Raw genomic sequence first — 25,376 nt, 5'->3', positions numbered from 1 at the left:
CCCGGGGAGCGGAGGGCGGGGAAGGCACAGGGACCCGCCCCCTCTTCGGCCCCGCCTAGTAGCGATCTTTGCGTCCGCTGGCCTGGCCCGCCTAGCGGACAGGTCAGACTGTGCGTCTCCCCAGCCCCTCTCGCTGCTTGCTTGTCCGTCTGTCTCTTGAGGCTCAGGTCTACCTCCACCACCCCAACCGCTGTGTCTCCATCTCTTCCTGAGGCTCCCTGCCTCTTGCCACCCTTCTCCTGGAGACTCTACACTCTCACTCCCACCCCTCACTCCCACCCCACTCCCGTCCCAGGGGTCCAGACCCCCAGGGTGGAAAGGGGCTTTAGGAGGCAGGACGACCTAGGGTCCTGACCTCCTCCTCCTGGAAGTACTTTCGCACCTCATTCTCTGAGGATATCCCACTTCCCTCCCTAGGCACACGTCCCCATGGGGCAGGCTGGTGGGGAAGAGTCCTACTCAGTCAGAGAGCTCAAGGATCCCTTAGCAGAAGGCTACCTACAGCCTGAGGTCCTGGAACCAAGGCATCTTCATTGGCCAAGACTGGGAGATTTCTGCCTATCCTGCCAGCACATACACAGATGAGGGCCCTGGGTTTAGCAGGAATTCCTGGGTCCTGGGTCCCTGTCACCTCTGGAGCCAGCCAAGCCAAAGACCTTAACTTCTTAACTTCTCTATGCTTCTATTTCTCCAAATGCCTGATGGAGATACTTGGAAAAACAGCTCTCACCAAGATGGGACGTGGGGATTGACTCTGAAATTAGAAGTCATTAATTTGAGCACCTACTACATGCCAAGCCCAGTGCTGGGCATCTTATTCCTTTTACCTAAATCCTCATACCTCTCCTTGAAGGCAAAAAATCATCACCCAGGGTAGGGATTAGAATATGAAGCTCCAAGTAGTTCCAGGACTTGTTCAAAGTTACAAAACCAGTATTGGACAAGCCTGGGATTGGAACCCAAGTCTTGGTGAGTTATAGAATCTCTTGCCAACCCTTCACTGGACATTCACCCTGCCCCTCTAGCAAAGAGTTGATGCCACGTAGGCTGTGTCTTCCTGACAAGGCTAAGGCAAGTCATTTCCCAGGAGGGGAGGACAGGACCAAACCTTGGAGAGAACTTCCCAGCCCCAAATTCATATAGGATGTAGAAACATCAGAAAAGGGCAGAGCGCAGAGCCTTCCTCCCCACCTGATAGCAGGGATGGCCCTCAGGCAGCAGAGGTACCTGGAGGCCACAGAGAACAGGTGAGGTCCAGGCATCCCTCTAGGTCTCAAAGCCTAGAGCTCCAAGCAGCCAGATGGAACACAGTACAAGGGACTGGTATCTGACCACTGGCAAAGGACCGGGAGCCCCACCTTTTCTGTTAACACAGGTGTGAGGTCTTCAAAGTGACCTAGGGAAGGCTCAAATCACAGGACCTAGTCCCTCCACTGCACTTGAGTCTGATGACCGTCACCCTCAACCCCCAACCTTCCATCCTCCACTCTGAGGCCCACAGCCCTGTGGTCTGAGACCCAGGAACCTCTCCCCCTTCCTTATGTGACGACTGGAGAGTGTCAGATCCTCTACCAATGCAGGTGGTACCAAAGGGGCCTCAGGCTGAAGGTCACACAGTAGAACCTCACTCTCGGAACCCTGAACCAGGGCTTCCGGCCAGACCTACTTCTATTAGAGCAGTGAATGGTAGCCAAATAGCCTGGAGCAAATGGCAGAATGAACATGTAACAAGGACAGGTGAATGGATGAATGAACTAAGGAACAGACACCGGAAAACAGAACACACCATGGACAGGAGGAAGGGGTGATGACCTGACACATACTCCAGCTACACATGGGGAAATGAGAGGATGTGTAAAGGGGCAAAGGCCAGGGGATCAATAATAAAATTAACAAAATGAACCCTAGAACAAGGGGATTAAAGGCGACGGTGGTCAGTGGTCATGCCCGGGCAGGTGGGAAACAGGCACAGCGACGAGCCAGCTGAGGCTGTGGGATCGTTTATTGGGGCTGTGTCCAGTGGGGCGGCAGCGCCAGCCTGGGCCCCAGCCCAGCGTCCCTAGGAGGCGCAGGCGGTGGGGGAGGGGAGAAAGCGCGGGAGGATCCGCCACCCCTGACCCCACTCCATCTTGTCTAGGTCCCTGCAGTGGTGCCGCAATCAGGTGAGCGAGGTGTCGTCGTCGCTGCCCTCGCCGCCCGCGCCGCCTGTGCGCTCCTCCCGGCTCTCCGTCACCGCGCTCTCATCGATGTTCTCCAGCGAGTCCGCGTGCTGCACGGAGAGCTCCGACAGCGCCAGGCTCGGCAACGGGCTCTGCTCCGGGTGTAGCCACGGCTTGAAGTGCGGCTGATGTTTCTGCTTCCACTCTGGGTACTTGACGCACGCCTTGTACATCTTCTTCATGGCCTGGGGGGGCCGCCACACATCCGAGTCAGGGGTGGACACGGCGTGGGACTGAGTCTTCGCCACTTCCCGGCCTGCGCCCTCCAGTGGCTCAGTCCCCCGCTCCCGGGACCCTGACTCTAGCCCATTTCATAACTCCGCCCCTCAGCCCTGACTCCGCCACCCCTGACTCCCAGTCTCCATCCCTGACCCACCCCCTCAGCCGGAACCCTCTCCCGCTGCTTACATACCCCAAAGTCCCAAGGCCACTCACCTTGGGAGCCAGGAACTGAGAAGATTTATTCACTACCCACTTGGGTAAGGAGCCTATGAGAGCAGGGAAGAGTAATGAGGAGAGAAGGGAAGAAGCAGCCTCAGGGACCCAGCTCCCTCCAAACATACGTATCAACCTACTCCTTCCAGCCTGGGGCTTCCAAGGAGGGCTACCCTCTTCTCCATGGGAGGGGAGGAGGCTGTGAGGCAAGTCCTGTAAGACTTCATCATCCTCACTCTCTCTTTCTGTCTCAGACCAAGGTCCCCAGGCTCAATTCTGTCGTATCCCCTCCCCCAAACCCATCTGCTATACCCCTCCTGACCCTCTGCTAAGCCCCAGAGCATGGAAGAAAACCACAGGGTCCTAAGTGACCACAGGCTACAAGTGGGTTGAAATCCTGACCCACCAAACTCCTGCCTGTCACCTCCCCTCCACTGACATTCTTTCTCATACCCAACCTGTGAATGGCCCTGATGCTCTACCCCGCCTTCTACCTGTCCTCCCAAGCCCCCTACCCCAGGCAGCCTAGCTGCTACATAGGCCTCTTGGCTAAGCTCCCCATCCTGGGCTCACCTGGAATCCATAGTTGGTAGCCCAACCATCCACCCTGTCTCATTCCCAAATGTCTGCTCTTGCCTCTGACACCCAGCACACTCAGTCAGTGAGGTGCTAGGGAGCCCTGGGCCTACATCACTGGGTTCTTGGTGGGGTTGGGGCACACCCGGGCAAAGATGTTCAGGGATTACCCGTCCTTGAGACATTCACCCATTCACTCACACTCCACATCCACTCCATGACACTTACTCTGGGCCAGCCCCAGGGACCCAAAGAGCAACTCACTGTCTGAGACGCGACAGTGTACCAAATGCTCTGCTAGAGGGGAATGGGCCTGCGAGCATGGAGCCAGTGGTAACTCTGGGCATCAGGGACAGAGGAGGTGACATGTGAAGCAGTCCTGGGGGCATGCGTAAGGGAGGAGAGATGTTTCTAGGATGAGGGAAAAAGCTGCCTAGACAGGGAGGTGGGATGGTGTAAGGTGTGAGGAAGGACTGGGAAATGTGGGGAGGGGGCTTAGACTTCACTCTGAGGGCAACAGAAAGTCACAGAAGAATTTGAATCAGAAGAGAATCATGAGGAAATGCATGTTTGGGAAAAATCCCTCTGTAGCTGTATGGACAGAGAAGGTCGTTGACTATGGAGAGAAATGACAGATTCAGGAGCTGTTTAGAAGGTACAATCAATAAGAATTGGTGGCCAGACCTGGGAGCTGAGCAGAGGGCATCCCAGTCAACCGCCAGGTTCTTGGTATGGGTGACTAGGGGGAGGTTTAGGAGAAGGGGAAAACTAGGAGGGGAGATAGTTCATAGCTCAGCTTTGGACACAGTGAGTCTCAGGTCCCAGAAGACATCTTAAGGGATGAGTCCAGGAGGCCAATGGCCACAGGGATCTGGTTCCCAGCAGAGAGAGACATGTCAGCTGGCCACAGAAGTCTTGAGAGTAGCTGAACATTCCCAAGGGGAAAGCCTGGAAAACTCAGGGCCTCTGGGATGGGCAGAAGATGGGAGCTAGCAAGACAGACGGAGTGAAAGCAGACAGTAAGCAGGAAGCCAGTCAGAGCATGGAGGTGTGGGAACCCAGGAAAAGAGCTCCAAGCTTTGTCATGGAGCAATGGCTACCACTTTGGCCTTTGCTTTTCAAACCAGTATAAAGTCTCAAATCTTGGTTCAAATGATATTTTGGATGGAGATGCCCCAAAATACAAAACAGCTCCTAACACAGGCTCTTTTTGATCCCTAGTAGATCAGGCCACATCTCCTGTGGTATAGGAAAGGATCCCATGATAAGCTGCCAGGGCCAAGCCCTCACCTTTGGGGTCCACCTGGGCCAGGTAGGTGATGACGCAGCTCTTGGGCCCCGTGCTCTGGATGAGGTAGCCCGTCTGGATGGACACAGCTCGGACCAAGTCTTTCCGAGGTGGGTATTTCTGGGGATGGAAGGCAAAGGGAGGTGAGACTGAGGGTTGGGACAAAAGAAGTGTCTTTATGAGTACATACACACACACACACACACACACACACACACACACACACACACACACAGTCAGTTAGTTCACATCCCCTGGCATCCACTCCAGAACAGGCCTGATGTTGGGATAGGGAGAAAGGGAGGACTCAGTCTAGGTCACTGTTGCCTCTCAAGGTTTCCCTGTTCCCCTCAGGAAAGCCCTCAGTCTGGAGTCAGGGGTCATGAGCACATACACGGGCATTCACACATGCACTCATCTTTGCCCAGGCCAGCTGTACCTGCCTGTCTTGCCTGCTGTGGAGATCAAGGTGGCCCAGCCTCAGGGAAGTAAGAGGCCCTGCCTCTTACTACTTGCACCCCCTTTCTGAGCCAGCCCATCCCACTTGCCCACAGTGATGGCTCACATCACCCTCTTCTCATCTGCCTGAGAGCTGAGCAGGGAGACAAGAGCCATTATTCTCACTATATAGTAAGGAAACTGAGGGCCAGAGAGCTTCATGCCCAGACTGAAGTCACATGAAAGTCATGGTAGTAGCCAGAAGCCTCTTCCTGGGCCAGGCTTGCTGGCCCAGCCGTACCTGGGACCTTCCCCTGCCCACCCAGCAGGGAAGGCAGGTAGACTCACAGGATGTTTGACTGAGTAATTCATAATGATGTAATCAGTGCCCATGGGGAGCCAGGAGCGGAGGGTGATGACATCACGATTCTTCAGGGGCTTTGGACACCTCCCTGTGGAGGGCAAGGGACAGTTCAGCAAGACCTCTGGTCTGCCTGCCTGCAAGGGAGGGCATAGCAGAAGCCAGGGACACAGGGATGCCTAGTTAATCACCAGTCCCCCCTGATCCAAACAGATACACCCCCCACCCACCCACCAGACCACAATCCCAGAGCTGACACTAGGAAAGAGACAGAACCCTCTCCCTTCTTGTCACCAGCCATTCCTGCTCACAACCTCACACGGCCCTTACCTTGCTGGCCTGGCCTGTTTGTATATGTGAATGTGAATATATTATTGTGGGCGTGTGTATCAGAAAATGTGTGACTGTGAATATGTGGCATGTGGCCATGGAGTGTGTACATGACTCTGTGTGCATGTGTGTGGAGTGTGTATACATGAACATGGGAGTGCGTATGTGTTTGTGAGTGTACGTGTGTGTGCCCAAGGGTCTAGGAGTGGACAGAAATGTCAGGGAGGGCAGCCCTACATCTTAGCACTCAGGTCTCTGAGCAGCCTGGCCATGGGAGTGATCACAAGGAGGAAAGGTGGGAGAAGGAAGCTGGGCTGGAGGCCTGGATGGAAGCAGGGAGGCTAGGATCAGTGTTCTTGCGCCTGCTCACAAGAGTAATAGCCCACGTCAGCATTGACTGTTAAGCGGGCAATGTCGAAAGTCTCAATGACGTTGCTGTCCCACTTCTTTCGGTATTCAATGTCGTGTAGGACGTCATAGAGTGTCTCAGCTGGCACATCGCGGCACTCCATCCGGCACTGCAGACAGACACATGGGTTGTTAGGGTCACACAGGGCTAAAAGCCCCGGCCAGGAGACCAAAGGGCAGACAGGCAAGAAGGGGAGAAAGAACATCAAGAAGAGCTTAACTGTCCAGCCCTCCCAGAAGCCACCCGTGCGAGGAGAGAGACAGCCCCTGTATCCAGAGACCATCTCCCCCATCTCAGCTCCCACCAAGCCTCCCGTTCCATCCCAGTCTCCTTTTCCAGGAAGCCTTCTTGAATGACCAGGCCAGACCTTCTGGACTCCCGTACACTAAGTCTCTATATCTATGCCCTCCCAGACCACTGATCTTCATGGGTGGAGGCTCATGGCTGACTCAGCGGAGAATCTGGTATGGTTACATGCTAAATGAAATGAAGGCATAAACAAATACCTAAATGGATGCTTTCTTTCATCCATGGTACTCACCACCTGACCATACAATTTACCTTTTTTTCCCCCTCATCCAACAAATATCTTTGGATTTCTTACAGTTTTTAGCTCTGTCCTCAAAGAACTTTCCGTCTAGGGGAGAGAAGAGCCAAGGATCCCCTTTTTTATTTAACCCTCAAAACAACTCTGCCAGGCAAGAAATGCAAAGAGGAACTTGAGGCTGAGAGAGGTTAAGTAACTTGACTAGGGTCACCCAGCTAGTAAGCAGCAGAGCTGGGATTTAACCCAGATCATATGTCTGGGAAGCAAGTAAAAACAGAACTAGGTTTTGCTAGGTTTGCACTCAGCAAGGTGAAACTTAGTTCACGTCCTTATTCGGTGATTGTTTTCACCCAAAAGCTCAAGGCCTAGGCTCAAGGTCCCCTCAGCAACTGGACAAGTTTTCTTATGTCGTTTAAAAAGGTCTCCCAGACCTGGGCATTCAGACAGTGCCACGGGAAACACATAGGAAGCAAACTTTGGTTTTCTTAATTCTAAAATTGGGCTGATACCTCCGAGTATTTCTGTGAGAGCAAAATGTGGTAATGTGTATAAAGCACTTAGGATAGTACCTGGCAGAAATAAAGGTAACACCTCCACTGGTGGCTGGAGAAAGAAGGGCGGGGATGGGGGGTGGGTGTAGGGAGAGAAGGAAAAAAAAAAAAAAAGGGATAGTACCTGGCATGCGGTGAGTGTACCTCTCAGTATCTCTGGGAGATCTTTCTACTTAAATCATTTCCTTATTGTAGAAACAGTACTATATGTTTTAGAAAGTTAGACATACAGACAGCAAAAAGAAAACCATCATATTCTCATCATTTAGAGATTGCCACTGTTGGGGCGCCTGGGTGGCGCAGTCGGTTAAGCGTCCGACTTCAGCCAGGTCACGATCTTGCGGTGCGTGAGTTCGAGCCCCGCGTCGGGCTCTGGCCTGATGGCTCAGAGCCTGGAGCCTGTTTCCGATTCTGTGTCTCCCTCTCTCTCTGCCCCTCCCCCGTTCATGCTCTGTCTCTCTCTGTCCCAAAAATAAATAAACGTTAAAAAAAAAAAAATAGAGATTGCCACTGTTAACACTTTAGTGATTGTTCTTCCCAAGCCTTTTTTGTGCATATTTCCCCCGAATGAGATTATTCTGTGCATTCCATTTTGTAGCCTTCAGGCAACAATCTCTACCATTTTGTTGCAGTTAATTTTCAGCACATCTAACACTCAGAGCATATTCACATTTCTCCAGTCGTCTCAACCAGGGCCCAGCAGAATGGCTCCTGTAAAGAAGCATGATGAGAGGAAGGGCCGTTTACCATCAGTGAGGTAGTGACCAGGGAACACACACCATCAACATTCACAGGCGCATCTAAGGAGTGGGTCTCAAGAAGTGTGCCCTTTGGGCCCCCAAAGAGACACAGAAATTTGCCATGGAGATGGGAACTCCAGAAGCTCACTGACACCAGGCTCAACAAAGCTGTTTGGGCCAAAGGAATAAGGAATGTTCCATACTATATCTGTGTGCAGTTGTCCAGGAAACTAACAAGGATGAAGATTCAAACAAGCTCTATGCCTTAGTTACCTGCGTACCCACATCACTTTCAAAAATCTACAGACAATTAATGTGGATGAGAACTAATTGCTGATTTTCAAATAAAGATATAAAACTGCAAAAAGAAAAGACAAGACAGACAAAATCAAAGTTTGAGGACAGATTCTAGCCTGCAAAAACTCACTGTGTGAGTCTGAACAAATCACCTTCCCTCTCTGCTTTTCTGATCCATGAGGAAGGTTATGAGTCTAGATCCAGTCATTTAACTAACAGCCCCAATTCTAGTCCTGTGCAGAGCACAGAACAATCAGAGGTGAATCTGAGACCTGTCCTTGAGAGGCTTCTAGTTGAGGGAGGAGACCAACTTGAAAATGGAGAGGTGCCCTAAACTGCCCAGTGAGGACACAAAGGAGGAGGTCAGTTCTGCAGAATGGAGGCAGGCACCTCTTCTCCACTAATACTCAAAAGGTCCTGGTTCCAGGTTTTCCTAGAGAAATTCAGGATTCTGGGGCTGGGTGAGATAAGATGAGCCTGGAACATCTTATTGTGCCAGAAAGTAAGGACATACTCACAGAATGATAGGGACCTTGCCAAGCAGATACAGGAGCCAGAGGAAGGGCTCCCACTGACTGGGTGAGTGACTTGTCAGGGTCTGCCCAAGGCTTTGCCAGTTTTAGCATTGAAAATCCCACATCCTAGGAAAACCCTCCATCCCAGACAAACTAGGAGACCTGGCCACCTACCACAGGCTAAAGCTAGGACAACCCGAGTATCAAAATAGTGATAATCAGGGCACCTGAGTGGCTTAGTCAGTTGAGTGTCCCACTCAGATTTTGGCTCACATTATGATCCTGGAGTCGTGGGATCAAGCCCTACATCGGGCTCTGTGCTAAACATGGAGACTGATTAAGATTCTCTCTGTCTCCTGCCCCTCTCCCCTGCTTGCACATGCATGCTTTGTCTCTAACATACAAAATAGAATGAAAAAATAAAATAGTATAGTAACAGATTATTCGAGGCTCCTGGGTGGCTCAGTTGGTTAAGCGTCCGACTTCAGGTCAGGTCACGATCTTGCTGTTCATGAGTTCAAGCCCCACGTTGGGCTCTGTGCTGACAAGTTACAACTGGGTGTTGCCTGATAGAATGCAACGAAGAGAATACAGGCACCACTTAGGTGACATTTCTGCCAAAGATGCATAACCGAAATCCAGTCATTAGAAAAATCAGACAAACCCCAAATAAGGGACTTTTACAAAAGTCTCCCCTGCTGAGTGTCAGGGTTGTGAAAGTCAAGGAAGTACCCAGGAACTCCCATCACACCTAAGGAGACTAATGACACGTGTGAAGGAACGAGTGAGTGAGTGAGTGAGTGAGTGACTGAACGGAGTGAGGGAAGGGCTGGGATGGTGAGAAAGGCGTGGGGGAAGAAGGCAGAGGTCAAACTGGCAGCAGCAGCAGCAGCCGGACGACCTGTACTGAGCAGCTGTGTGGAGGTCTGGACGCTGCAGCAGACATTCAATGCAAGCTCACTCTTCACCCCAAATTATGAGCTGGCATTACTCCTGTGCTGTGCATAGAAGACTAGGGCTCAGGAGAGTAAGCAACCTGTCTGAATCAGACAGCAAGAAAGCAGCAGAGCAGGGATTCAAAACCGGATTTTCCTGTACTCTCAACCATCAAGGACCACTCATGTGTGGCTTCTGAGGAAACGAGAACTTCTCTATAGCCAAGCTGACTTGGCTTTACAAGTCCTCAGAGGTGTTATCCTGGGCAGTGAGTGTGTGGAGGGGCAGTGACGACAGAATTATGCTCTTGGGCTAGAACCCTACCTGGGACTGCCTCTTCCCTCTGGTCAGGCTCAGCGTGCACAAGGACCCAGGTGCACTCACGGCTGGGGGTTGGGTGCACCCTGAGGAGAGGCCCACACTGCCCAGACACCGCTCAGGGCTGTTGTGGCTTCAGGACCAAAGGCCTCCCTCTGAGATAGCGGGGGAAGTAGGCGGGGCTTGCATGGCCACGAGACAGACCCAAGACAGACCTGGCAGTTGAGTGTAAACTTTGCATAACATTTCATCTTTACCCTCGATCTTAGCCAAAAGGCTGAGAAGCGATAACATTTCATCTTCAAAATAGGGGAACTTTAAAGGTTTCCCAGGCTAGTGGCAGGCTCTTGGGCAGGAAGGCCGGCAGTGGCGCTCTGCTGGCAGGGCAGGAAACCCTGGCTAGGGTGGTGATACCGCAGGTGACAAAACAGGCAGGCTGGGTGGCTGGTCCCGAGAGCAGAGTGGAGAGTGACCGTGGGCGTCCTCATCCCGCCTGGCTCCCAGCCATGCTCTTTCCACAGCCCCCAGGAGCTAGGGGCCTGTGCCAAGAGGGGTAGATTACATAGGGCATTGTTCCTGCCCACTGTGGCAGCTGCCACATCTGCGAGGTGTAATTCTAAGAGTCTTCAGAGGGATGGTGGGGGTAGCGGTGAGTCACTGGAGAGCACCTAGGGGGCAGGCCTGTGACTGGATCCCACAGCCATTGGGCCCTGGGCAAGTCAGTCACTTCCTCTGGACATCTGGGAGCTGCCCCTGCAAGCCAGAACTGAAGGGGGTTTGCTCTGGGTTGCTCAGTCAAGGAGCCATGCTGAGCTGCAAAACCCTCAAAGCCTGGTTACAGCGGGGAAGCTGACTTGCAGCTGAGAAAACTGTGGCCCAGAGGGAGCAAGTGACACCAGAGAAACTACAGACCGTATTTCCCACATTCCACCCTCTCCAGCCCCAGGAGGTAGAAAACTGGAATTGCTCAGAAGCCCTGGGACCTGCACACCCTCAACCCTCAACACACTTAGTCCTACGGAGCCATGGTCAGAAGGGACTGGACAAGTGAAGAGGGCCACCAGGGAAGACTCTTGCAGGTTTTGAGCCTGGCAATCCCAGGTTCCCATTCCAGTTCCTTCCCCTTGGGCACAAGCTCCTGAGTCTTAGTTTCTTCACATGAAAAACAAGGATAATAAGAGTACTTATCTCATGGGGATGTTGTGATTCAATTAAACGAGATCATGTATGCAATATACCTGGCACATAGTAAATACTCAAAAAATAGTAGCTGTTAGGACTTCAGCCAGCTTCCATGAGCAGCCATTCACGCTTCCACAGGATAGGACCAGGTCACATTTGCATTTTGTGCCCTTTATGCTTCTCTGGCCTCATCCTGGGGCCTGCCTATTGGTCCATCCATTTATCTATCCACCACTTTCTTTCTAGAGTCTGCTATATACCAGGACACTGCAACTGGGCAGGAGGAACTTGGAGATGAGCCAGAGGCCCCAACAAGTGGGTAGCATGAGAGACAAGGACACAGAATCCCAGCAGAGAATGAGTAGGGGTGGGGGAGAGGGGCACAGTAACTGTGAGAGCAGAAGGCAACAGAGTCTAAAAGGAAAAGGGGCAGAAGTGCTGCAAGGGGAGAGAGGGCATTTCAGCAGAGGGACCGGTGAGTACAAATACCTGGAAACTTAAAAAAATAAGTACAGGGGTGCCTGGGTGGTTCAGCTGGTTAGGCTTCCAACCAGCTCAGGTCATGATCTCGTGGTTCGTAGGTTGGGGCCCTGCATTGGGTTCTGCTCTGACAGCTCAGAGCCTGGAGCCTGCTTCAGATTCTGTGTCTCCCTCTCTCTCTGCCCCTCCCCCACTTGTGCACGCTCTCTCTATTTCTCAAAAATAAATAAATAAACATTTTAAATAAATAAATAATTAAGCACCAAGCAGGATCCAGTGCCCAAGCTGTGTCTCATTGTGCCGCTCTCTTCTCTCCCACCCTTGCCCTGTGCTTCTCTGGAGGCCTTCCCAGTGCTCAGCTTTAGAGAAGGAGGGATCTCCACAGAGGGAGGGAAATGGTGGGGAGAAGGGCTCCAGTATCTCCCAGGACCCAGGGAGATAGCTGAGCCGAGACAGGGGACAAGAAGTAAGGTCACCTCCACAGGGCTGTGGTATGGCCTTGAGGGCCAAAGGCCAGGTCAGTAACCTGCAAACTGACAGACAGGTGGATCCAAGTTTGGCCCTCACCCCAGGTCTCCAGTATCCTTGCCCGTGGGATATGTGCAACACACGGATTATCCCACAGTCCTAGGGACCCAGGAGATTATCTCTTCCTCCACACTCTTCAGTTACCACTGGGGAGAGTGAGGCCCAGAGAAGGTAAGGGGTTCGTGTGGGCTCTGAAACATCCCACAGGCTGTGCTGACTACTCACAATGCTGCATTTTAATAGACAGTGTTGTAAAAGGAATAACTGTTATGCAAATCATCTTTTCCCAACAGAACCATATTCAAATCAAAGGAAGCATTCCTGACCAGGGGTGGGGTACTCACTATCAAATCAATCACAGCCTTGAATGATAACCACAACCTCAATAACCATTACCATGTACCAATGGCTCCAAATCACTGCCTAAGTCATCATCACAGAGGAGACAACAACACTTGGCCCATGGACCCCATAGGAGCTGACATGTAGGTCAAACCGCCTCTGCCAGTTGTCTGCAACGCCAAGCTGTGTCCTGTACAAATACTGTCTCTTATTCTCCCAACACCCCAATGGGTATCATCATCCCCATTTTACAGATGCAAAAACTGAGGCCCAGAGCATTACAAGGATTGACCAAGGCCTGAAGGCTAAGAGTGGTAAAGCAGAGAACTATCGCCTGGGTGTGTCTGACCCCAGATTGTTAAGGCTTTCTGCTACCTTCATCAAGGGGCAGGACTGGCCCAGCTCAAACAACATGCTGGCAACTGGAGACTGTCTTAGTTAATTGACGGTTATTATGCAGAGCTCATCGGATTCGGAGGGCTTGCTCACCAGGAAAGCGAAGCTCAGACATTCTTCCTCAGAGCAGAGTTCCTGACTCCACCCTCAGACTGCACTGGGCTCAAAGACAGAGCTGTACTTTCCCAAAACTCCACCCAGGTGCTCTGCACCTGGAAGACCCCCGAGAATCTTTCAGCCACTGCATTGCCCCACCAGACCCAGCCAGGCCACACACAGGCTCATGTTTACATAGCAGTTCCAGGCTGGCTAGGGCAGACAGGCCTCTGCCCAGCTACATCCTGCTTTCCTGGCCTTGGCCTGGGCAAAGGACTTCAGCTCTGAGTCCCAGTATCTTCATCTGTCAAACAAAGATAATCCTCCCCTCAGAACGGAGCTGTGAGGATTAAGTGAGGCTTGTACAGAAAGCTCCAACAGCAGCTGCTCTTCCTCCAGCCCCAAGCCCCAGTGCCAACCCCCCCCCCCCCGCCCCCCGCCCAGGACTTCTCAGGCCCTGCCTACAGGAGCACCTTCTTGCTAATCCCCAAAGGGCAGGATATACAGGGCCAGGGAACAAAGTTTAAAAAAACAAAAATGCCCAGATCCCTCCACAGTGTGGATGGACAGGGAGCAAATGGGCAACCCTCTTCCACCAGGGCCCTACAAAAATGTATCTGCTCCCCCATCACAGCCCACACAACCGGGCACTGCCAGCTCCATGTCAGCCCTGGTGCTGAGAGATACAGCCTGGCCTGGGGCATATAGCCGGTGAGAGGCTCAGCTTCAGCAGAGCCTCTGCCTCCTGTTCTGAAGGGACCCCTCCCAGGGGCCCCCACTGTCTCTCCCAAAGGCCTCAAGAAGCCAGCATTAAGCCAAGTTGATAAAGCACCTGCCCTTGCCTCTGGGTTTCTGGAGCTCCCAGAATGCAGACCTCTAAGACCTTCCTCCATGTCCCCCCCAAATCTCAAGAATAGCTCAAGGGCACTGACACAAGGGGTTGGAGAGAAAGTGGGGAATGGGATGCAGGAGGAGAGAGATCTCATCAGTTATGCTTTCTGAGAACTTTCCTTCTCTGGCTCCTTCCCTATTTTGTTTTTGAACAAACTTCAGTCTGGCTGTTCCCTGTCCAGGCAGCCCTTCCTGTCCTTAAATCTTTTAGGATGACCTGGGGCCTACTTCTTGTCTCCTTCACCCCCAGGGCTTCCCTCTATCAGCATGCATTGCAATGCACTGATTGGCCCACAGTGCTGTGGCCCCTTATTCATCTTGGCACCCCCTGTATCTGGCATGGTTTAGTAAAGAAGTATTTCTGAAGGGAAGGATGGACAGGTGAGACAGAAAAGAGGTTGTGCCTGTGTAGGCTTCTCTGACTTTTAGAGTGCAGGGTCCATGGCCAGCGGTCCTTAGAGCTTCTGTGGACTTCAGAAGGAAGAATCTTGGTGAAAACCTCCTAGACTTGTAAAAATCTCCATGGCACTTGAGGCTTACTCCTTCTGCCATCATCCTTACATAAAATGCAGTGTAGGGGTAGGAGGTGTCAGAGACAAGTTCAGGGAAGATTCTGGGACTTGCTGAAAGATCCTTAATAGTTCTGATAGTTAAAGAAAAGTAAATTTAAATGGTACTGAGGTGCCAATTTATATTTTAGTAAATTAGCTAAAATATACAAAATATTTACTGCTTGTGAGGACATGCTAAAACTGTTACACAGTTAGTGACACCAAAAGTTGGTTCCGCTATTCTGGAAAACTATTTGGCAAATTTTTTTTAAGTTTATTTATTTATTTTGAGAGGGAAAGAGAGAGAGCACATGAGCATGAGCAGGAGAGAGGCAGAGAGAGAGAGAGAGAGAGAGAGAGAGAGAGAGAGAGAGAGAGAACCCCAAGCAGGCTCTGTGCTGACTAATGCGGGGGTTAATGTCGTGAACCATGAGATCATGACCTGAGCCAAAATCAAGAGTCAGACACTTAGCCGACTTGGGCCACCCAGGCTCAATATTTTTTAGGTCATAAAAATGTCTCTCAACTCAATTCCTGGAACTCCAGGACCAGAAATTTATACTGAGAAAAAAAACACCAAAAAAACTTGCTACAATATTTATGACTATATTATTGCATTTGTAATTAGCAAAATATATTGAGAACCTGGAACATCACCAACAGCTGGGTCTGGTTGGGTTAAGACACATCACCTGGATGACTGCTGCCCAGCTACTGAGAACTGTGCACGGCTCCCCACCACCCACCCAGGGAAGGGCAGGCTCTGAACCTTCGGAACCCAGAACAGGCCTGCATGGAGCAGCTGCCGGAAATGTAGAATTAATAATTCGGTAGCAATACAAGAAACTTTTACAGATGCAATGTTAAATGAAAAAAGAAGATACAAACTTGTACCTGTGCCAAGGTCTAAAGTATGTATAAATTATGTACACTCTTGCGTGAGAGTTGAAAGGAACCAAGGAAAAAGTTTTACTCAGGAATTGAGGCTCTGGTGATTTATTTTTCCTTTTTGGATTCTTGGTACAACACAGTTTATACAAGACATAGAAACTATACTTTTTTCTCCAAGTTGAGAGTGTTGTCCAGAACCTGGAGGTCCTTGTTCCCTGGAGCTGGAAGTCTGGGCTGAGCTGAGATGGGGCCTGAGGCTGCCCATGTTAATGCTGAGTTACTTAGAAAGGCTCCACATCATCTGACCATGCTAGGAGTGGAACCAGAGGGGGACCCCCCCCCCCAAAGCTGCACAGGCAATGACAACCGTGGGTGGGCAGGGCAGGGAAGAGGATGCAGGAGGCTAAGATGCAGCTACAAGGAGGAGCACCTAAGTGGAGTCCTAAAGGATAAACGGAAAAGCAGACGGCACTCAGATGAAAAGGAGGTGAAAGAGCTCTGGGCAGAGGTGCTGGCATGAGCCTGGGGGCTGGAGGAAGAGGAGGGCTCAGGTAGTTCCACTGGGTAACCTGAGTGAACATGGAAGGAGGTGGGAGGAAATGGAGCTGTCCCTAGAGAACCTCAGGCTGTTCATTCATTCATCCATTCAGCAAAAGTTAATGGTGTGCTAAGAGCTTCACAAATTCATTTAATTCCATCCTCTCAATTACCTGGGAGGAGGGAAGATTATGCCCATTTGTAAATGGTAGCTCAAAAAAGTGAAGAGAGGAACCAACACAGAACCCAGTGTGACCCACAGTTCACCAAGGCTATTCCCTGAGAACAAGGTTCTGCTCTGTGGAAGACCCAAGGAATTCCAGGTGAGCGAGCACCTGGCCAGGTGAGGCCTGTCCCTGAGGATCCATGCTAGGGGCTGGGTCCGTTGGGGCTGGCTCTGTCCGGAGTGAGGGGAGCTGGAAGGACACAGAGAGCATGTGTGGTGTGAGCCCAGAGCAGGGGCTCTTTCCCCCATCTTCTAGCTCAGTATCCCCACCTGTACTATGACCACACAAGCCCTATGGCCCTCTATTCTGAAGGAAAAGGGATCTGGCACCAAATACCTCCAAACCATCTTCTCCCCAAAATTGGGGTCCCCTTGAGACTATGGAGAGTGCAGGTGCTGCCATCCCTCCCCTAGACAGGGCTCCTAAGTCTGCTCAGGCAGACTAACCCAGGCTCTTTGCTATGCTCTCCATCCAGCGCTGAGTGACTCATACCTGCTCTGCCTCCTTCCTCTGTCCTTCCCCCAAGTCTCCAACAGCCTCCCTGGACCCGTACTGCACCCCTCAGACTCTAGACCAGCAGGCCCCAGCTGCACAGCAGTGAGAACCATCCTGCTCTGACATCTCAGAAGCTGACCTCCTGGTCTGGAGCTCCTGCCACTCCAGCCCTGGAGGAGGTGGGAGAGCCAGACAGAAGAGGGAGGAGAGGAGAGAGGCAGAGGTGGTTGGGCCTGGAAGAAAAGGAAGGGATGGGGGAGACTAGTGACACAAGACACGAGACAATGGCCAGGGCTGGCACACAGACATCAAGACAAACACAAACTGGATAAACACCTCCCAGGGCTCCAGAGACTGCCCGATGCCCCCAAAGCACTCTCTCTAGTAAGCTCCAGACAGCATCTTTAACAGCCTCCTGGGCATCACCCCCTGGACGGCCCACAGGCTCTCACTCACCATGTCCAGTACTGTCGTGTTATCCACCCCAATGCCCACTGCCCTGTGCTCCCCTCCAGTGCCTAGAACCTAGGCATGGCTCTGGACTCATCCCTCCCTCTCATTCCTGGGATTGCACTCAGCCATGACCTTCCAACAGCTCCTCTTCACCAACCCGAGGCAGGCTTCCTCATTCTTGCTTGGACCACTGAAGCAGCATCCTTGTCTCTGGTCTCCTGGCTCCCAGGCCAGTGCTTCCCCAGCAGCTAGGGAGCTTTCTAAAACCCAGAGCTGATGATGGCACTGCCCAGCTTGAAAGTCCCTGCTATCTTTCTCTCTCTGCCTTCAGGCCAGATCCCAACTCCAAGATGTCCTCCTCACTCTGGTTCCGCCTCCACTCCTTCTCACTCTCAGTCTGCACTCCTGCCTCTGGGAGCCTACCCCACTGAGGGATTCAGTGAGAATTGCTCAGCTTGCCACCTGGCTCCTGCTGGGCTCCCAAGGCCCCACCCAGACACCCCCCACGCTGCCAGCCACTGGCCTCCCTCTGCCTGAGTTCTCTTGGAAGGTTGTCCCCATCTTTGTCAGTCTCCCCACTAGGCTTCAGGAGCAGGGCCGAGTGTCTCCAGCACTGGCATGGCGGCTGGCAGAGTGGGTGGGAGGTATGAGAAGAGGTTTGTTGAATGAATAAAAAACTGATACAGAAAAAAAATGGAGGAAAGGGGACGAGTAGAGACATAAGGGCAGAAGCAGTAACCATCAGAGATGGGGACAGAGAACACACCCTAAGAGGAGACCCTGAGACCCAGAGGTAGGCCCAGAGGCTGGGTCAGGAGGCTGGATGGAGGTAGGGAGGGGAAAACTGTGGCAGAACCAGCACTGAGCCTGGGGCTAGAGCTGCCAGGATACAGCTGAGGAGACATAATTGGATCAGAGACAACTCTGCTGCAGTGAGGGGGCGTGACTCACACACACAGTAACACCAGACACAGAAACACACAGTCCCACACTCAGAGGTACATACACACCACCTCAGACACATGCACACACACACACACACACACATACACACATTCAATACGATTTACTGACCCCAGTCAGGTTTCTGCCCCAGGGATGTCACCTGGGCAGATGTGAAGAGGCTCACAGTCCACCCAACCGAGGACCCTATCACACACGCAGTCACCCACAATCCAGCTCCACAAACAGAAGATCTGCACATAGAAGGCCAGACAACCCCTATCATACCATCCTGTCTTCATAACACCACCATAACCACCATCTGGTATCTTATTTAATGATCTGTTTGCTTCTATTCTTCTTGTCTCTTCCTTAGGATGTAAGCCTCATAACAGCTGAGTCTGATCTGTCTGAGTTGCCACTAAATTCCTGGATATAACACAATACTTGGCGTATAGTATGTGCTCAATAAAAATGTGTTGAATGAATGAATGTCAGAGACACACAAGGGAACTCCATCCTCTCTGCCAAGCCTCTGCCTTAGACTTTTATCACTTTTTTGGTCCAGAATCAGGTCCCAGGCAACCTGGAAGGAACCAGAGATGGGGAGGGGGGCCCGGGGGGTGGGTGCCAGGAGATGGTAGAGGGGATCTCAGCAACTAGGAGCAGATGCAAGTTGTGGCATGAAACCCAAGGATGAGATTAAATGGCCCAGGACCACAGTACTCATCCCCCTACTTCCCATGTGTGTGTGCTGCGGGGGACAGTGTACATGTGCAGGCATTTCTCACCTGCCCCAGTACATAAAGATTCTAGAGATATCAGAAGTAGCTAGTATCTGTCTTCAGGGAGCCTCGGATGAGAGGCAGGGAGGCAAATGTTAGGTTAAAGCCCTAGAGAATAGCTCCAGTGGCCCTGTGTCACCTGCCCCAGGCTCTCTAATGACAGGTGAGAGGAACCTATATTTGGCATGGGATCCACCACTAAGTCCTGGGCCTGCCACTTTCTTTCACTGTATGTGTTTCTGAAGGTTCAAGGGCCCCAAAGCACAGAGCCCAGTGCAAGCATGCCAGAGGGGATAAAGTGAGGCACCAAGAAGAACAGGGACACCTCAAGCCTAATACCTGCTCTGAACAGCTTTCCTCCCACCTGTTGTTGGCACATGCTCATCTGCCTAGGTCAGAGGCCAAGGTAAAGGATCAGGGCTGGAATAAGGTTTCTATCCTATCTATCATGGTGGCAAACTTGTTGCCAGGCCTGTGGCCCCTAGCCCCTCAGGAACCAGCTGGAGTGGCCCAGCCAAGGTCCCAGATTCTGGAGTCATAGCACCCACAGCCCTGGTTCCAGGTGGCCCAGTCAGGCGTGGAGATGCAGAGGAAGAAAGAAAACCCATCCGTCTCCAGGACTCCCTCCTTCCTCTCATCTCCTGAAACTTTAAAGACTCTGGGCTGGAAACTGAGCTGGGGCTCGTTAAAGTTTAAAAGCCAGAGCCTGGGGAGCCGGGTGTGGAGGCACAGAGCCAGCCTGGGGACTAAGGGCTCTTCTGGCCCCAGGGGGACACTGACTGGAGGCACCTACCCCCACTCTGCTCAAACTCACAAGGTTCCTCACCCACCAAGGCAGGCATCAAAGGGGCTGCATATCCACAGTCTTACACCCCAGCCTGCACAATACAGTTTGCACACTGCAAAGGGCTATGCTATAACCACCATGTCCCATCCATTATCCCTCCTAAATCTCTCTGGATGCAATCCCTTGCTTCATTCCCCACAGCCCCTGCTTTCACACAGGACTCAGCACCTCTATCCAGACAAATACAGTATCCTCCCCTTCCTCTTCCTCCTCCTCCACTTCCTACCTGCTTTATCGAATCCCCCCCACCCCCCCGCCCCAGCCCGGCATCCCAGGACCTCCAGGACCCATGTTCTGGGGCCTTGGTCCAGCTCTCTAATCATCTCCAACTCCATACTAAACCACCTGCCAGTCTCCTAATGTACTACTCTATTTCCCACCTCTGGGCTTTGCACAGCTTGCTCCTCTATATGGAAGGCTCCCAATGCAATCAAACTTGTCCATCTCATTCGCCACCCAATTCCAAAGGGATCACCTGAGCATTCCAGGAAGCCTTTCCTGGCCCCCAAGCTGGTTCAGAGGCCCCCTCTGGGTCTCCATAGCTTCTGTGACAAGTGTCTGTCCATGCACAAAGGAGCTCCTTGAGAGCAGCGCTTGGGCTTGATCCTCCTCTCTGTCCCTAACCTTCAGCATAGGGCCAGGCAGAGAGGCTATCAGTGAATGTTCACTCAATGAGTAAATGAATGAATGAAGTGCCCAAAGACAGGCAGGGCAGCACTACTCAACAGATGAAGAAGCTAAAGCCTAGGTGGTGGCAGCAACCTGCCCAAGGCCATGTGGCCGTGACTCTGGACAACATGCTCTCTCCTCCAGAGACTCAGCCTAGCCCAGAAAGACTTCCCCTAAAGTTTCCAGCCACCTCTGACCTGAGGCACTTAGAGGGAACAGACTTGAGAGTATGGAGGGGGTGGGGTGAGGGTGCCTTATGGGAGCAGGTGGACAGTAAGATAGGGAAGGGAGGGGCCGAGGAGCTTTCTCCAAAGCAGAAGGGGAGGAGCCATAGGAAAGGAAGTCAGAGAAGACAGGTCTCTACTGCTCAGCTTCCTGTAGCAAGAGGAACCTCAGGTTCTCAGCCACAGTCCCTCAAGAGACCTCCCACCAAGCCCCTCAAGGACCCTGCTCACTAGGCCCACTCCTGCCTCTGTGGTCTGCCTATGAACATCTGCCCCATGTAGTAGGCAGAAGTCACCTGGAACTGTCCTTCCTCTCTTTACCAGGGTCTGGAAACTTCTGGAAGACAGGACCAGATCTCCTCTGCCTCTCACATGGCTAGCCAAGCACAAGGTTAGGCAGGCTGCAACACTGGAGAGTCTGAGCACATGAGCATCAAGGGCAGGGCTTGGCAGGCCATGTCACCTCCTGCTTTCTTCCCCTCATTCCTCATTTCTCTCCCATGGGCCCTTGAGTCCCATTAGTTCAGAGGCCCTTAGAGCCAGGAAAGTCCCAAGGCAGAAATGGAGAAATAGCCCAGAAAAGGGCAGGGACATACCATTGGTAATCCACAGAAGAGGATACCACAGCCAGGAATGGACTTAAGCTGGCCCTGCTTAAATGACTGGCAGACCCCTTAGTTTTGCATTTCTCATACACTCAGACATTGGCCTGGGCATTGAGAGACCTAGGTTTGGTTCCAATCTGCCCTCTGCCTTGGACCCAGGATCTGTGTTCAACATCTGCCTCTGGAACAAGGCCGGACCTCTCAGAAGGCAGTGTCTTCCTCCTCTCCAGTGCCCAAAGCACAGTGTAGACCCGAGGTCAGGCCAGGCCATGTTGGAGGCCAGGAGGGAGGAAAAGGGTAGAGATGACCTCCAACAACCTCTCCCCTTTGTCTTTGCTCCAAATGCTGGGACCAGAGCTACAGTGGCTCTCGGGGACCTCTGGACACAGGGACAGGGAGAGGATAAGTCTAGGGGAAGGGAGATGAGGAGAAAATCAATAAGGTAGACCGATAGATGGAACCCTACCCCCACCCCCACCTGAGGATCACGAGAACAGGGCATGTCCAGAGTGCAGGCTGGCTTTCCCAGCTCAAGGGGCAGGCCCACAGACAGGCTGGGGCAGGATGGGGTAAGGGGTCAAAAGCTAAACAAACACCTGTGGTTGAGTCCCAGCCCCCTGGAGTGACCCAATCATCCTTGGGGACTCTGGCTTCAGACCTGCTGTGTGACCTTGGCAAGTCACTTCCCCTTTCTGGGCCTCAGCTGTCTCATTTATCAAACAGGAATGGGATTATGAGAACACCGTGTACTTCAAAGAGTTACTGATGCGGTCAAATGCCATAACGTTGACTAACAATGTGAGCCCAAGCAGAGGGGGGCAGGTGCTCTGGAGTCAGGCCGGCTTGGGTCCTATGCCTGCCTCAGCTGCTCTGTGATCTTAAGCAAGTGACTCTTGGCCTCAGTTTCTTTGTAGCATGAAGACAAGCCTACTACTGCCCAGGACTGGCCTGAGGGCAAATTTGAAGATGGAAAAGATGCTTGACTCCTATCAGAAATGAGATTTCCTGCATGGAACCTGGGAATCCTGGAACCTCGGGGATGGGATGCTCAGAGACTCCTGCCCATCTCCCAGAGCTCCACTTGGCTGGGCTGAGGGGATGGGGAGTCAGGGGGCTGGCTGCTCAGGATGCCCATAGCCAAGGTCCCAGCCTCCATCCTAGGCTCCAGCTCTGTTTGCCTCCTGTCCCCAACTCTATCTCCATTGTGGGGAGAACAGAGAGAGATAGGCTGGGAGACTGGAAATCTGGGTTCCAAGCCTGGCCCTTCTAGGACTTGGCTCTGTGACCCTAGACTGGCCTCTGCCCTTCTCTGAGCCTCAGTGTCCTCACTTACACCCCAGTGAGGAGGGAGTATGAAACAGGGATTGCAAAAGGTCTTCTGGCACCTCCAAACTCTGCTCAGTCTGAGAGGGAAGGAGGATCCAGGTCCCAGCTAGGGACCACAACACCCAGTTTTTCCAAGTCCCCTCCTCTCCCAAGGAAGTCCACTTGACAAGACTGATCTGGCCACAAGGGGTCTATTGTGGCAGTCTGGCCCCAAGACCCATCAACTCCAGTCCTGGACTGGGCTGGGTTTATTCATTAACCAAGCCAGTTGGAGGAGGCAGCTCCGCCCTATTGACACAGAGGGTGGGAGTACTGGACTTAGTTCAGACCTTCCCCTTCTGGAGAGCCTTAAGCCTTTCCCAGATCACAGGAAAACAACCTTGTTCTCACAACAACCTTGCTCACCTTTCATTCAGTCTGTTCCTTCCTTCTTTCCATCCTTCATTCAAACAACATCCTTGCTCTATCTGTGTTGGATGCTAGGGATGCAAAGAGGGATAGGATCTGTCCCTGCCCTCAGAGAGCACCAAGCTGGGACACACCAGCTGCCCTGTGCTTCCCTGCTCCTCAGCCTCAGACACAGTTCAGGCCCCCAGAAAGCCTCTGGCCCAGGGCCCTCAGGCCTGGGCAGAGTCCCAGATGGGGAGACACACATGGAAACCCAGAGAGAAAGAGATAATCAGATAGCTGGGATGCAGACAGAGAGTCACGGGGGCGAGGGGGAAGAGAAAGCAGAAAGCATGAGCCAGAAGGCCACATGGGACAAATGGACAAAGCTGTAAACGACTAAGATTTAGTAAAGCAGAAAGGCATAGGGTCAGAGAGGGAAGGTCAGCTTTCTTAGACCGTGGTATGAAGTCAAGATGCCAGAGCTAGGTCTGAGAGCAGGTTCTGGGTAGGAGTGCCCTCAGAGTCCAGTGCCCTTCCCCTCTACCCCCCCCCAACAGGAATACACTCCCCTACATCCGGGAGGAGGGCAGCAGAAAGAGGAGGGCAAGGGAAAGGCAAGGGAAGTGAAGGACACAACCTACTGCCAAGAACCCATTTAAGGGAGAATTTCCCCCCTCGAAATGAGGCACTCACAGCAATACCAGATGTGTTGGGGGGAGCTACCGAGGCCTCTAGACCAGAGTCTTCACCAGCCTCTGCCCCATCTAGGCCCCAAGGGGTGGTGGGCTCATTGGGTCCCAAACCTCAAGCCTGCCCGGTTCAGGCAAAGAGGAAAGTCATGGGACTTTGAGGAGTGGGGCTTAGGCTCTGAGGGAGCTGATGTGCCTGTGTCTGCCCTGCATCTGCTGGCCTCCCTTGGCCCCCTTCTCCCATAGCCTGGCCCTGTGTAAAGCAGGGACATCCAAGTCCCTGCCTTCAGGATCTGCCAACCACAACCCTAAGTCCCTGCAGGAGACTCTGGGAGCAGCCAGGGAAGGAAGAGGGAAGAGCAGCACATCAGGCAAGAAGGAATCAGGTCCCTGGCACCCAGGGCTGCTGAGAGTGAGGACAGACCAGGAATTAGGGAGAGAAGGGCTCAGTCTCCCCACCTGGGATGACTCAAGTCAGGGACCCAGTGAAGACTTGCACAGCCAGCACAGTCCCAGAAGGAGACCACTCTCTCAGGCCTGGCAGCAGCCCACTTCCCAGGAGCAGGCAAGGGCATGCAGAAGCCTGGGTTCTGGCTGAGTGAGCCAGAGTGAGTCACACCCCCTCTCCAGGCCTCAGTTGGCCCATCTGTGTGAGGAGCCCTTGCCCAACAAACTGTGCCTCCTCCTGGTTCCCTGGCAGGAAACTCCTTCTGAGTCCAGGTGCCCGACCAGGTGTCTGTGGCCCTGCAGAGGAGCAGGGGGACTCCCTGTCGGAGGCAGCAAGGGCGCAGTGGAGGCTGCACGTGGGGCAGGGCAATCCTACCTTGATCTTGTGCAGGGTCCGATCCATCTCCACAGCCTGCACCCACACAGACACGCCGGCCTTGCTGTAGGTCAGATTCCAGCCCTCCTCGGCCTCACACTCTGACCGGAAACTGCGGAAGTCCTGGTCGTCGGGCACCTGGACACTATCGCGGCCCAGGACTGGCCGAGGCCCTTGGGGCTCTGTTGAGGCAGCGGACTTATCCATGGGGAGGCCCAGCGCCCTGGTCCTAGTCCCGCTCTCCTGGGTCCTCCGCGGAGGCTCCGACAACGTCGACGCGGCTGCAGATGCTGACGCCACCTTCCTGGGACCTGCAGGACCGGTTTGAGGACGGGAGTCAGTGCGCTGGGGGCGCGGGTGGGGCTGTCCGGGGTCCTGGGCCGATGGAGAGTTCGAGACAGGCAGAGGCTGGCCCCCTAGAGAGCGCGGAACCGCGCAGGGCAATCACGGGGGCCACCCCCAGGAGCGACCCCAGACCTCCCTAGGGCCGGAGTGGGGGCCGCGTATCGGGTGCGGGGGCTCCTCAAGAGCTCTTCGGGAACCCGGGGGAGGCCAGGACCCGAGGTGACGGACGGTCCGGCGGGGCTCCGCGCAGTGCCCGCCGGACCGGCTCAACTAACTCGGCAGCGGCGCCGGCGCGGACTGCGCGCCGGGCGGGTGGTGGGGGCGGGGTGGGGCGCCCGCCCAGCCGGACGCTCACCTGTGCCCGCTGCTCCGCGGGGGCCCGCCAGGGCCCGGGGTGCGAGCGCCTCAGCCGCCGCCGCTGCCGCCGCTGCCCGGGCGACCGGGGCCGCGCGGGGGCTCCGGGGGGAGGAGCAGTGGGTCCCGCCGCCCGGCCCCGCCCCGTGCCCCCCCCCGCCCCGCGCGCCCCCTCCCTTTCTCCCTCCCTCCGGGCTAGGCTCAGAGGCTCGGGGGCTCCGCTCCCCGGGGCTCGGTATTTTCCAGGCTGCGGAGGTACAGCTGACGGAGCTCGGAGCCCCGCCCCGCCCCGCCCCGCAGGGTCCTAGCGCCCGCCCCCGCCCCACCCCGGAGGGGGACGGGGCCGGG

The 25,376-nt window shown here is 53.5% G+C and overlaps 1 protein-coding gene across 1 annotated transcript; it reads right to left on the bottom strand.

The window, feature by feature from the left end:
* Positions 1-1,984: 1,984 nt before the first annotated feature.
* Positions 1,985-25,137, bottom strand: STARD10 (StAR related lipid transfer domain containing 10). The gene is made up of 7 exons (XM_047070546.1): positions 25,030-25,137; positions 24,330-24,640; positions 6,018-6,165; positions 5,305-5,408; positions 4,521-4,638; positions 2,655-2,707; positions 1,985-2,404 (listed from the first exon to the last, which is right to left on the bottom strand). Exons 2-7 carry the CDS (start codon positions 24,534-24,536, stop codon positions 2,159-2,161), a joined length of 876 nt encoding a protein of 291 aa, XP_046926502.1. The 5' UTR covers positions 24,537-24,640; positions 25,030-25,137; the 3' UTR covers positions 1,985-2,158.
* Positions 25,138-25,376: the final 239 nt, after the last annotated feature.

Source organism: Lynx rufus, unplaced genomic scaffold (assembly GCF_022079265.1).
Source record: "Lynx rufus isolate CCGP_SWC_20201006 ecotype Redwood Valley unplaced genomic scaffold, mLynRuf1.p SCAF_9, whole genome shotgun sequence".
Taxonomy (NCBI): Eukaryota; Metazoa; Chordata; class Mammalia; order Carnivora; family Felidae; genus Lynx; species Lynx rufus.
This window is presented reverse-complemented; position numbering and strand designations above follow the sequence as displayed.